Source organism: Pteropus medius, unplaced genomic scaffold (genome assembly GCF_902729225.1).
Source record: "Pteropus medius unplaced genomic scaffold, Ma_sr-lr_union100, whole genome shotgun sequence".
Taxonomy (NCBI): domain Eukaryota; kingdom Metazoa; phylum Chordata; class Mammalia; order Chiroptera; family Pteropodidae; genus Pteropus; species Pteropus medius.
Window position 1 is genome coordinate 6,636,156 of NW_024342471.1, and position 14,152 is coordinate 6,650,307.

The following is a 14,152-nucleotide window of genomic DNA, read 5'->3' on the forward strand; positions in this document are numbered from 1 at the left end:
TTTTGGTGGTGGTGGCGGGAGGGGGTATGGTGGTAGGAGGAGGTTGTTCTTACGTTCCCCTTTTTGGGGTGAAGTTAGAAGGGGGAGAAATTTACAAACATGCCTTATTTCACCTTCCACAGTCTATTCACTTTGCAGGACTTTGTTTATTGGATGTGGAAGTCTGTGTGACCAGCACTGGAAGCAGGAGCCCTGAACTCTATGGCGTTGGGCAGCACAGTATCAGTCTTCTCTCAGCACTGGCTCACCTATGTGCTAACACCAAGGAGTGGAGGGTATGTTTCCTCACCCTGGGAAACCTTTAAAATGTAGCCATTGACCGGGGATCCCTAATTTTTAAGAGCTGGCCATTAATCCAGTTTAGGACTGATTCTAGGAATGTTTCTGGACATTGATTCAACAAATACGAACAGAAAAACTATGAACCTCATTTCATCCTCTGCAACCAAGGCTCAAAGAAGCTAAGTACCACTGCCCATTGTCTCTTAGCTGGTACTAATTATTTAACACTTGCTCCATGCCATGAGCCAAATTATATGGATCTAATATCAAAGTCCCTTTTCATACCCTCTTCCAATCCGCCAGGTGTTTTATGTTAATTTCCCTCAACCCCCCCCCCCCCCATAATGCTGTGAGGTATTAGGCTAATGTTGTAGATTAGAAAATTGAGGCTCAGAGAGGTTGAGCCCCTAGTTTTAGGCCAATAGCCAGGGAGTAGTTTATCCAGGATTCCAGTCTAGGTCTGTTTGACGCCAGAGCCTGTGTTCTTTCCAGGGTACTGCCTCGAAAAAGGCCTCGGGTGCATTCTGTTTAGTATGGCCTACAAATCCAAGTTCTTTTAAACTACCCGTCAACATATCACCAAATTCACCAAGTGGTAAGAATGATCTAAGTTGCTAAGTGCAGCTTCTGCAAATACAACTTCTGCAAACGTAGCAGCATGAAAGCACAGGAGGAAATAGGGAACTGTCTAGGTCCATCAAATGTGGAATAACCGTTTTACCGGTATGAGTGTCTTTTTGTCTCATTATTATGCTGCAGTGAGTCATTTAGTGGAGGACCAAAAGGGAAAGTCCTGCCTCTAGTCACCTCAGAGAAGTGTCGGTGAGAACCGCTTACGCAGGGGTAGACAAAGTAGGCGCTGAGAGTGAAGCTATCAATTCTCGATCCCCACCCTCACCAATCTCGCCGTCCCGCGGTGAGAAGCCCCGAAGGGGTTAAACGCGGCTAGGGGGAGCCCAGCCACCGCCCCTTCCCAGCAGCGTCTCCCAGAATGCCTCAAGCCGCCAGCCAGTTCCCGCACCTCGCGAGACATCGCCTCGTCCCTTCCCCGAACGACTGCCAGTTCTTCCTTACCAAGCTCTGTGTGTGTGATATTAAGGGAGAGAGAGGGAGGGGAGGGAGAGGAGGAGGGAGGGTGAAAGGCGGATCGCAGGGCACACCGGGATGTGTGGTCCAAGCGTTTCACGCAGCCATATTCTTCCGGAGCGGGGGAGGCAAGAGAGGCATCCGGGACTACGATTCCCAGCAACCCTTTCGGTTTGTTTTTGTTCAAAAAAAAAACCCCACACTCCCCCTCCTCACTCTTCACACACACTCACACACACCCACAGCAGACGTTCACACACCCAAGCGCCGAAAGGAAAGCCGCTTCTCGCCTTCCCGCCCCGGCGCCTGTTCTGTCTTGGCCCCTTGGCAGAGCGGGAAAGAGGAGGCCGGAGCCGTGACCTCTGACCCCATGGTTATGCGGAGCCGCCGCATTCCTTAGCGATCGTGGGGCTGCTGCCGCCGCCGCTGCCGCCGTGGGCGACTGACGCAGCGCGGGCGCGTGGAGCCGCCGCCACCCCTCCCCCATCACCGCCCTCGCGCCGGGTCTCGCGCCATCCAGTCCCCGCGCGCCCGCCCCTTCTCCCCGGCCGCACCCGAGTCCTCGCGCGCCACCGCCACGCGCCCCCCGCCGCCGCCGCCGCCCCGCACCGTCGCCACCCCAGCCCGCCCCGTCCGGAGGTCCCGCGTGGAGACGCCGCCGCCGCCCGGGAGGAGGAGGATGAAGGACAAACAGAAGAGGAAGAAGGAGCGCACGTGGGCCGAGGCCGCGCGCCTGGTGAGGCGGGCCGCCAAAGGGGGCTCGGTGGGGGATGTGGGGGGTGGGTTCGCCGCGCACCCCCCACCGGGAGGGGGAGGGGCGAAGCTCTGCCCACCGCAGGAGGGGCGGGGTCACTCTTCCTCTAGGAACGGGACCCCCCCACGCCAAGGTGTTGGGTGGGGAGAGGTCCCCCGCCGGATTGGATGTGGCGCCTTTTTCTGCACGCTCCCCCACCTCTAAATTCCTGCGGAGGGGCGAGCTGGCTGGACGGCTCCTCCCCCTCCGGGCGGCGGGGCCCCAGCCTCCCCTCCCCCACTATCTGGCAGCGTCTGGGGGTCTGGGGAAGCTTGGTTTATGCACTCGGGGGGAGTTAGGTTTCCGGGAAGGGTCGGAAGCTCCTCCCTCGCTTCCTGGTGGGCTGTGGGTGGTGCGTATGACTCCAGGGAGTGGGGTAGCACCCCCAGTTTCAAGGACGCGAGTGGCATTTTGAGCTTTCCCAATCTAAACCAGGTGTGTGGAGGGAAGCAAGTGCCTACTCCCAGCTTGAACCCTGAGCAGTGGTCCTCAAACTTTAGTGTTCCATGGGGACACCTGGGAGGTTGTTAGGGATGCTCATTCTAGGGCCCTAGTTAAGACCTTTTGAGTCTAAAATTTTGGAGTATTGCTTGAGTATTTTTTTAACTAGCTTCCCCGGTTGATTCTTAACGCTGGTGGCTCACGGACTGCACTTTGAGGAACACTAACTAGAGTGTTCTACTTTATAAACTAGACTGGGGATAGGCACTCTACAGAGAACTGACTACACTTTGCAAAGACTATGTCTGTTCTTTATTCCTTAGTGTCCTGGTGCATGTATATATGAAGTGTTGGACAGAGACCAAAGTGTCTCTGAAGATACTGCTCACTGAGGGCTTAGCAAGGGCGAGAGTAATTTGAGGCTGCTTGGTGGGTTGGGGCGGGGGGGTTGTGAATTTTCTGTTTTCAAAGTGTCAGAGGCCTTAAAAGTGAAATGTCTTCCTTTTGGATTCGCACCCTTAAAACTAAGACACTTCGAGACATGTCCTTATAAAATCTTGCTGATGGCAATAGTAACATGTTACGTTTCTCCCAGAGATGTCACTTCCTCAGAACTGTCACAGTGGGGTTATAGTGCAGATACCATTACTTGTCTCTTGATGCCCTGTAGTTTATATGTAATAGCTATAATTCACTTTTAATGAAGCTCAACCTTCTAATCTTTTACTGGAAAGTGAGTTCCTGCCTCAGAGGTGTTGTGCAAAAAGGTGAATATGTGTTGAAGGTTGTTACAAATCTGTGGTACACCTTTTTCTTTCTTGGAGCCTGTAAAACTCAGTTATTGGTTTGCAAGAACTAAAGCTGTTTTCGAAGTTCCTAAATATTTTCTGATTTAATCAAAATTGGAAGCTTTGGCTAGCTTTCAGGATCTCTTGGGATTTTCGGGATGTCTCCAGTGTTGCTTCACCTGGAAACAGATTATAGGCCTGAAGGAGAGTAAAGGAGAGCCAAAAGGATGTGCTCTCTTTCTCTTGAGGTTGAGTCTTGGGTGTTCATTGACATTCTCATCTGAGTTCCTGTTAACACAGGTGTTTATTGCTCTGGGCACTGAAAGGAAATTTGCTTGCCAGAGTTTTACTTATTAGAGCTAGGTGAAAGTACCTTTAAATTTTTTTATGTCCTGACAGAATTCTAAAGTCTATTTGTCTCAGTGCTATGTTGGCTTTTACTGGTTGAAAGACTAGGAATTTGGGGTCCGCTATTTTGTTAAGCCTCTTTAGGTTCTTGAATTAACTGTGATCTGAACTTCAGTATACAGGTTGCTATTTGTTATTTGCTCAACTTCATGCCGGATTATCTGAGTAAGTTTTCTTTTTCTTCTATGGCTCTTAATTTAAAAAATAGAAATACAAATTGAAATTACTTTGTGGTGCACTTAAAAATGTTAGAAGACTCGTGGGAATATGGTATGTAGATTTGCATATCTTTTATTGTTTTTAGTTTTAGAATTTTCGTTGGGGTGAGGGACTTTTAGAGTCTTCTCCCCATTTAAAAAATTGCTGTAACAAACTGAGTGCTGGACAGTTTGAGAGCTTATCACTGTACAGAGAAGCTTGACTAGAGTGAGCTGAAATGAGAGGGCACTAGATTAGATCTAAATACTCTTTGGACAGGTGAATTTGAGGTGTTTGCCATGGCAATCAGATGCACTTGCTTGTCGTCATTTCATATTGTTTTTAACCTTGCTCAAACTGGTGGCTAGAGTGATAACTTGAGAACCCTTTTAAAAAGTTTTTTGGTAGGAAAGAAGAGACTTCTGGAGAATTTCAGCATAGTATGCCCCAGGAAATTGATTTTTGTAGATGTTATTTATGTTGTTGAGAAGTAGATATTATATCAAATATTTTGTAGTATTGTCTTTTCTAGATGTAAGAGGTAGATTTTAGAGGGTCGAAGGGGTGTAAATGCTTCTGTTTGTTAGGAACAATTTGGGAAAAATAGCCAGGGGGATTTTCCTTTAAATTGAATGCCCTTAAATGGATTCTCCTTGGCTTTGAGAAACTCTTTATTGCACAGCTTTATCTTTCACTTTGATTCATGACTGACCATTCTTACATCAAACATTTTTTTCCCTTTGAAGTAGAGGAAGAGATACTTTTTTTTCCTTTTCTTTAAAGTGCCATCTAGAAAGACAGACTAGGAATAGAACACTGCTGAATTGTTCTTATACTAAAAGCTGAAAACATATACAGTTTTAATAAGTGAATACTTTGTATCTTTTAATGTAACTTGCCTTTAGAGATTTTGTTTCCTCTGTCTTAGATTCTCAGGCTCTTCCTGACTGTTGTTTAAAATAATTGGTAACTAGTTTTTTAGAGTCATGCTTCTTAAAGTTATGCTGCAAAAATTCATTAAGCTCAGCTCACAGTATCAAATAAATGATATCTGTGGCAGCGAACATTAGTAGCTTGTCCCAGAGTTTGTTGCGAGATTTTTCAAGTTAACACTGTCTAACTTGGTACTTAGGTTCTTGGAATACAGAGATGGGTAAGATTTGCCCTTTAGGTTATGGTCTTCTGGGGATGGGGAAGGTCCAGGCACATGAACAGAATTTTATCACAGGCATGATAAGTGCCATCATGGATGTATAAATGGTAAATTGACATCCTGGTTCCTGCTTATTGTCCTGCTTATTATAATTTTGAACACTTCCTCCTTTCACTCTCAAGTGTCCTGCTTTGGAAGGTAAATTATATGTGTTGTAAAACTATGGGGACACCGAAAAGACAATTTACCTCTTCCTGGCAGAGATCAGAGAAGGCTTCCTGGAGGAAGGTGATTTCCGAACTGAATTTTGAAGGGCGAGGAGGAGTTAGGCCCATCACAGGATGTGAGCAGGAGCTAGTGACAAGAAATAGCAGGTGTGTGTGTGTGTGTGTGTGTGTGTGTGTTTGCAGGGTGGAGAATTGGGTAGAACTACATGTAGTTATTGGAACATAAAGTTTGTGGCAGTATTAAGTAGAGAGGCACAGATCAGATTGTGAGGGCCTTGTATGCCAAGCCAGTAGGTACTTATTTTGCGCCAGGCACTGTAGGCATTTACATTATCTCTAACCTGTAAAACAACTCTGAGAGGAAGACATCAGTATCTTTCCTTCACAGATGAGGGAACCTAGGCTCAGATTGGGTAGGTTACTTGCCCAAGTTTAGAAGGCCAGAATTTGACTCCTCGTCTGTCTGGTTCTAAAGCCTGTGTTTTTCTGGTGGGCCAAGATTCAGCTTTTGCTGTATGTGATTAGGCTGCTGTTGAAGGATTTTAAAGCAGGAAAGTGATGAGGGCCTGTTTCTTTTGTTGGGTTGACCTCAGGGTATAGCAGGTAAGTTCTGCGAGAGCAGAGATTTGTTTTGTATACTGATGATTTCCTAGACTGGTTCCTGGCACACAGTATTCATAAATTTGTTCAATGGAGGATGGCAACAGAGTAAGAATGGATTTGAGGAAAGCAGGGCTGGTTGCAGGGATGTTAGTGTCTGTTGCGTTGGGTCAGGTAAGAAACTGGGAACTGGGGGACAGGTGAGTGAAAGATGACGCATAGGTTTCTGTATTAGGTGATTAGATAGGCTGCCGACCAATAGAGGGAATATTGGAAGAAAAGGGGAGATGAAGTAGAGTAGACGATCATGGCCAGTGCAGAACTGAATATCTGAGTCTGAATCTTGGGGAGAAATCCAGGCTAGGGGTAGAGATTTGGTAGTTATCAGAATTTAGGTAGTAGTTGAAACTGTGAGACATGGTGTTACCGAAGGAGAATGTGAAAATTGAAAAGAGAAGCTAAGAATGGGATCATGGTAAATAAGGGTTTTATTTTAGCACTTCTCCAAAATTTGACTTCCTTTTGTTCTAAGGGCTCATGTTCTACAGCGAGAGCCTTCAGCAGCCGTCCTGTCAGACTTCTTGCTTTATGTTTTATTTGTGACAGAGCAGTACTTACTTAGTTGTTACTGTTGTGAAATGACTTTAAGATGTTAGTAGTTTGGAGTAACCTCAGCACTTGCACAGATAGAGTCAGTACAAAGATACTGACAGTCTGACCTTTTCCTCCCTAAGAAGGATAACATTTCTAAAACAACTCAACCTCTTAAAATCAGAACCGCAGTTGCTCAGTAAGAAACTACTGCCATAACTTAGTTGTAGATGATGCTAACATAAATGGGATGTTCTGTTTCTCATTATTTTACTTGCAGTAATCATGTAGAATCAGTGTCATGTTGCCAAATGGCAAAATGTGCTGTGGCAGTTAACACCAGAATTTCACAATATAGTGGCAGAAATCATCATTTAACAATATGAGTACTAATCAGTCTTCCTTGAGAAAGAAATCTGAATGCATTTCTGACTTACAAATTACTGTGTAGAACTATGTATTCTGTGGTTTAGTTATATTAATATCAAGTTAAGCAGTAAGCAGGGTTGCTAAGGCCCCATATACCATAACACATATGCTAAGGAGATGTATGTTTTTAGCGTTGAGCATTAGAATATTTTAGCTAATTACAGTCACTTTTAGCATTTTGGTTTCCAAAGTAATTTTAACTGGAAAATACATTGTCAGCAGTGATACCTCAGCAGAACTGGAGCACGTGACATAGGTTGATGGATATAAATGGAAATTGCACACTGAAATCAGAACATTTATATTTCTTCAGGTACTAGAAAACTACTCAGATGCTCCAATGACACCAAAACAGATTCTGCAGGTTATAGAAGCAGAAGGACTAAAGGAAATGAGGTTTGTATTGTTTTTGTTGCTTAGCATGAGGGTTTCATAGGATGTGTGTCTTTCCATAGTTATGTAGTGATATAAGTCTGCATATACATATATATGTGCTTCTGTGTCTGGTGATAGTGTGAAACTATCTCCCAGGTTGTGTGTCCTCAGAGTGGAAGATGGGAGTGGGTGAACATCCATTTGTTTTCATCAGAGGTCCAGCGGCTTTCCCGTACTTGCTCTTCCTTAAATCTTGACTTGGAGCTTGTTTTTTGTGTAGGAATCGGCACATTTTCTCTTGTACTCTGTTTTATAAGTTTCATTAATAGAGTAGGGCAGACTCTGATAGGCTCTAACAGGTCTAAAACTACCCTTCTCTCTGTACTGTATTTCTGAAGTCCTTTGTTTTAGGATCAAAGAAGGGTGGTCTCATCACCATAAAACCCACTGGCTTTCCCCCCTGCCTACAGATTCTAGCCATTCATGATATGGATATAGTAAATTTTGAGATGACCTTAATTTTGTTATCCTATGATATAGTTTGCCTAAAGAAGCAACAAGTTAGAAACACAAAGGAATTGCAGGCATGAAAAACAGTGACTGCCCTTAATCCTTTTCTTTCCTCACCCATACTTTTTCTTTCTTTCTTTATCTTTCTTTCCCTTTCCTTTCCTTTTTCCTTTCCTTTCCTTTCCTTTCTTTTCCTTTCCTTTCCTTTTTCCTTTTTCCTTTTTCCTTTTTCCTTTTTCCTTTTTCCTTGAGGGGAGCTCAACACAGTCTCTTCCTGGGACTCAGAACAGACAGCGTATGTTTTTACAGATTAAGCTCTAGCTGCTTGGAATTGACCTTTTAGGGTCAAAACGTACTCACTTTCCAGTTGTCAGTTCAAACATTCTCAAGGTAACATTCTGTGGGGAGGGAAGATCAGGATTGTCTAGGTCACTTTTGTTTAAATAGTACCTATGCTCTGTGTAGTGTTTTAATTGTGCTTTATTTTTGTTTTTATGGGCTATTTCCCATCATGCTGCTGTCTGCACTGCTGTTGGACCACTATGCCTATAGAAGGTAAATTAGTCCCTTTGGGACAGATGGAATTAAGAACCTTAACTTGTTTCTGCTTCTTGCTCTTATAGGAATTCTGAAGCAGTCATGGTGGCTCGTGATGAGTGAGCAGCTCTGTAATTTGTAGACAGGGGTATAGTGTGTAGGAGTTACACTGTTTGCAGAAAGATTATACCAGCATGCTGTTCCTCCTTCTAGCAGAGATGTTAGCACACCCACTTGATACTCCAGATTCTGCACAAGGTTTCTTTTAGAGATTGGTTCTTGCTGAAAATTTTTTTTAGCATCCTGTGCGTTCCAAGCAGAATAAGTAATAGAGTTTTTTTAATGACTCTTTTAGACTTAGAAATTATTTTTAACATTCTGCATAAATTAGGGCCTCTAGTTCTGAAAAATACCAAGAGGTTTTACTTAAGATATATATTTTTTAACATACTGGGGAGAGGGAAGAGAAGGTACACAGGTGAACACTACCATTAAGCATGCTAGTGCCAAACGTTAATAATGGTCAGTTGTCTGTATTTTTGACAGCTTTTCTATTTTAAGATTTAGTAAGTAGCCTCTAATTCACTGAGTTGTCATTGTTTTTCAACCTACTTTTGTAGCAGGGATCATGAAATAACTTAATATACCATCTTTTTTTGAGCATTATTGGGCACTAAATCCATTTGACTTACTTTTCTTTTTATATTCAAATTTAAGTGATTGCTCCTGGGTAGATTTAGAATAAAACCCATCTTTACCCCTTACACACAGAGAGAAAGCAAATGAAACATGATTCTTTTGTGTGCTTATTAGAAAATATTTAACTGGGAATAAAAAAGCTATGCTTGTTTTCTTGGGGGGGCACCATTGATTCTGTGGTCTTTGTGTTGATCATGTTATATGTGGCAGTTTCTGAGCATAATATAGAGGTTGAAATATAGAAGCTAGGAAACTTGGTTTTATTTTTAATTAATATTAAATTTTAATTTAAGAACTATAAAAATATTGGGTAGTGTTTTTTCAAAACTCCTAAGTGACTTTGAAAAATGTGTAGTTTTTCTAAATTTCTTGAGAGAGTGATTCATTGTATCAAAAGGCACTAGATAAGTGTCAAGTATGGCTCAGGTGTATCACAAAACGTGTCTTATCCCAGAGTATACTGGGTGTGATGTGAATTTCATCTGTTATCTTTTGCTACTTTCAAAATGGAATTGTTGTGCGATTCTTGCTCTGCTTTTTCTTGATTTAGAAATTAGTTGGAGGGTATTAGATCTTTGAGTAAGTAAGCATATGGATTTGTGTGACCCTCACCCACCCTTGTGTTTTTACAGTGGGACATCCCCTCTTGCGTGTCTCAATGCCATGCTACATTCCAATTCAAGAGGGGGAGAGGGGCTATTTTATAAACTGCCTGGCCGCATCAGTCTTTTCACACTTAAGGTAAGTACTATAAAGTCTGTTTTTGTGCAGTAGTTCTTAAGCTTTTAGTGTGTATAAGAATCACTTGGTAGGTCTGGAATGAGGCCATGAATTTGCATTTCTAATAAGCAGGCAGGTGATGCTGATGCTTTTGGTCCTAAATGGCCATTGACTGAGATGTTCTAGTGTGAACAGGGTATTAGGAATTATTTTAGTCATATTAGCTGTTGTGTCTATATCTAGCTGTTCCTTGTCTGTATCTTTGCAGATTGTATGCAGTAGAGGGATAAGTATATGTGGGGGTAATTGCAAATGTGCCTTAATTAGGATTTTGTAATGATATTGTGAAGGATAGATTTCTGGGCAGCTAAAGTAAGACCTACTCTGTGGAAAATAACTGAAATGTGAACATACTTGTGGAAATTCAAAAACTCATTAGCATTTACTAATTGATACTAATTATGAAGGAAGAGAACTTAAATCAGGTAGAGTTTATAATAAAGCTTTAATAGAGCTGAAATGAAAAGGCTAATTATTTTTCTACCATTTGTGGTATATATGGCTATCACTTAAAACCAGGAGTTGGCAAACTTTTTTTTGTAAAGGGCCAGATGATATTTTAGGTTTTGTGGACCATGTGATCTCTATCACAACTGTTCAGCTCTGCTGTTATAGCAGGAAAGTAGCTATAGACAATGCACAAATGAACAGGCCTGGCTGTATTTCAATAAAACTTTATTTACAAGAATTGGCAGCGGGCCAAATTTGACTTGGGTGTGGTTTCCTTACTCCTGATTTAGACATAAGATGACCTCTTGATGGTGAGGAAACTGAAATATTGAAGCTGACCTTTATACTCTTCCAAAATGTAGTTATAAATTGTAATAGTCCATATATAATCTTTTCTCTTTTAGTTTTGTTTTCTTGATAGATTTGTTTTCTTTAATTCAAAATTAAACACTTAAGCAAATACCAGCTCTATAATCTGCAGTCACAAAACTTGGTCTTTATGTACACATCAAATGTATTTTACATTCCAATGTCTGTGCTGTTTTCTGTATTGTTTTTATTTCTATTATTTTGAACCTTTTTTTGTTGTTGTTAAGAGGCAGCATAATGTAATGTCAGGAACTGAGCCTTGGGAGAGACAAAGCCCTGAGTTCAAAACATAGCTTTGTAACGGGTTAGGGGTATTGAGGTAGAGGTGATTTTAACCCTTTATGGTGGTGTATGCATTCCTAACACAGAGTCAGTTCTTAAGAAATGGTAGCTTTTATAGTATTTCTTTAGATTCCTCAACCTTAATTGCTTGTTAATAGCATTTTTCTATTTATGTTGTTATATATAATGTAATTATATGTAATTATGTATAATTATAATCATCTGCATTATGTATGTTAGAAATGTGCTTGTTAATGGCATACTTCTATTTTAAGAGAGAGGAGAAATAACCTTTTTATATGAACACCTTGAGGGTAGGAACTGAGTTTTGTCTTTGTAATTTGGCTATGGGCAAAATTCTTGGCATAGTCCATGCTTAATAAATATTTGAAGTGAATTAAATTTCTTCGTTTTAACTTTAATATATCTTAGTAAACTCTATTGTATGAATCTGCTGTAAGCTTGATAGTATTGTTAGTCTGTAGCCCTGTCTGAGATGCATTGATTGAAGATGTGCTCAGCGGGTCCTCTCATCTGCCTTTGGCTTTATGTTGGTTAGTCTTCTTAGCATGTTGCTTGTTGGAGTTGCACATCACCTCTCTGATATTCTTTGTGCTCTTTTTGGGTTAATGGTTTGCTTGTCTGTTTCCCCCAGTAAGACTGTAAACTCTTTGAGGGCAGTCTTATTTTATTTACATCGGTATCCACCAAAGTTACTGTGCAAAGTAGCCTTCAGTAAGTGCATATTTCATGAATGAATTAGTGCGTGATGGTTACATTCTGGTACTTAATTATCCTTTTGACATTTGGTGATAAATACGGCTCATAATCTTGGAACTATCCCCAGATTTGTCTCTGGCCTGTAGCTCATATGTCAGTCAGCTAAAATGAAAGGTGTTTACTGCTGTGGCTTTGGTAGAATTTTCATTTGATTAATTATCTGTATGTGTCTCCTAATTTTGACCTGTTTGCTGTTTGCTTTATTTAGTTAATATATTTGTCATGATGGTACATATAGACATACTTTATTCTTTTTAAAGAGTGTTGTAGAATTCTAGATTCTAGGTTATGAATGTGTGGTAATAGTCTCTTGTTAAATGCCTCATTATCACCACATTATCTCCCAGAAGTTGTGCAGGCATTTTACTTTATTATTATTTAGGAATGGATAAGAAAGGATATAGAAAATCTGAACCACGTGATTACCGTCACAGTCATCTGAGAACTCGTATCTATCCAGTAAACACTCAAGTTCAAAGAGGTGCTAAGTACATTTTTTTAATCCTCCACTTTTTGTTTTGAAAAGATTTCAAAGCTATGGAAAAATCGAAGGAGTACTGTGTACACCCCAGCCGTCTAGCTTTCTTAAAATTGTTACAAGTTTGTCACATTTGCTTTGTTCTTCTCTACATATATATGCTTTTTTTTTTTCAGAACCATTTGAAACTGTTAACTAGAACTAGTATTTCACCCCTAAATAATTTAGAATGTATGTATTTAATTAAATACAATTTTATTTCTCTATTACAGTTGAGATACAATATTATGTTAGTTTCAGGAATACACCATAGTGATTAGATATTTATATAACTTATGAGGTGATCACCTTGATAAATGTAGTACCTATTTGACACCATACCTAGTTATTACTAGAATGTGTGTCTTCAGAGCAAGGACATTATCCTACATAACCATAATATCACTATCACATTCAAGAAAAATAGTCCATATTCAGATTTTTCTAATTCCAAAAATATTCTTTATTGCTTATTTTTTTAGCTCCAGCATTGTCAAGAATTATTCATTACATTTGGTTTTCATGTCTCTTTAATCTCTTTTAATGTAGAACACTTCCCTTGCCTTGTTTTATCTTTCATGTCATTGATATTTTTGAACAATCCAGGTCAATTGTCTTGTAGAATTAAATGTATTTTTAAAGGCTAATAAAAGCATAGAAGCCTTGGTTATTTCCAGACTCCTTTATGTTTATACTGCCAGAACATGTCTACTGTTCCAGGTTGTAGTCTAGAGCCACTCAGCAGTGACAGATGGAAGTGATGGGATATTTTGTATAGTGGTCTACTTGAGAGTCAGGATATTGCCTGTAATAAGGGACAAGAAGACAGATTGTTTTACTCAACATTTCTCATTTTTCCTTTTGAAGGTGGTAGTGACATCTCTGAAATCCTGTGGCATTTTCTTTGCCCAAGTTTTCTCTCATGTGTTAAGGAATAAAGCATGTGCAAAATGGCTTGGTAGTTTTTCTCCTGCTTTCTTGGAAATCTCTTCTAGTGGGCCATCAAGGTCAAAGTTATATTTATCCATGTGGTTTTGCTACTTAGTTGAAAATAGGAGTTTTTGTGTGGCCTTGTCCATGATTCCCAAAGGTTTACTGATAAGCCGGTGTCTTTTTGAGCGTGCCACAGGGTTCTTTCTCTGATAAAAGTTGTTCTGGGTAATGTAATGGTGTATTTGAAACTTTATATATAAATGCTTGCATCAGTCTGCAGAGCTAGTTTGCAGGCATGCTTGGAGGAAATCTATCCATGCTTTGAATTCTTGATTTGAATAGCTTTTCTTAAACTGTTCCTGAAATCAACTGTCAGTGTCCATCATTGCCTAGTTAGAGGTAGGATTTATGTCATTTTTTGCATTTGAGATTTGCTATCCTATAAAACCACTGTGAGCTTCTTTGTAGAGTTCTACATTTTTAGGATGTTCATGCCCAACTACTATGCCTTTGTCACTGTGGTTGTCACTGGTGAGTTTAACCTGGGTTAGCGCGTGGTCATTCCAGCACTTGCTGTCAGGTATAACTGCAGTCATCTGAACATTGTTCAGTTTTATTGTGGAATGATGCTCGAATTGAGATGTCCCTTAAGGCTATTTGCATTTTATTGTACCTCATGTGTCGATATAGCACTCAGCCTTCAGGGTCTTTTAATTCAATTAACAAACCCTATTGAATCTTTTTACTATATCGAATGGTTTTTTTTTTTTAAGTATAAAAAGCATCTTAGTGAAAAATAGATGGCTATACTTGAAGTATCCATCCATTAAAATCCACAGTTTGTAAATAAAGGAAGAAGCAATTGGAGAAAGAGGAGATAATTATTGCAGTCTCACAATGTTATTTATAGTTACTACAATTCAT

At 40.7% G+C, this 14,152-nt stretch overlaps 1 protein-coding gene across 4 annotated transcripts in view; it reads left to right on the forward strand.

The window, feature by feature from the left end:
- Positions 1–1,484: 1,484 nt before the first annotated feature.
- ASXL1 (ASXL transcriptional regulator 1) overlaps positions 1,485–14,152 on the forward strand; it is a 60,202-nt gene continuing 47,534 nt past the window's right edge. For 2 of the 4 annotated variants that reach the window (XM_039864053.1, XM_039864055.1), the window contains exons 1-4: positions 1,486–2,104; positions 7,310–7,392; positions 8,434–8,436; positions 9,750–9,858. In XM_039864053.1, coding sequence (XP_039719987.1) covers positions 2,048–2,104; positions 7,310–7,392; positions 8,434–8,436; positions 9,750–9,858 — 252 coding nt within the window. In that variant the 5' untranslated portion in view covers positions 1,486–2,047. Of the gene's footprint in view, positions 2,105–7,309; positions 7,393–8,433; positions 8,437–9,749; positions 9,859–14,152 lie in introns of all 4 variants that reach the window. The other 2 variants (XM_039864054.1, XM_039864056.1) reach the window with 2 other exon arrangements.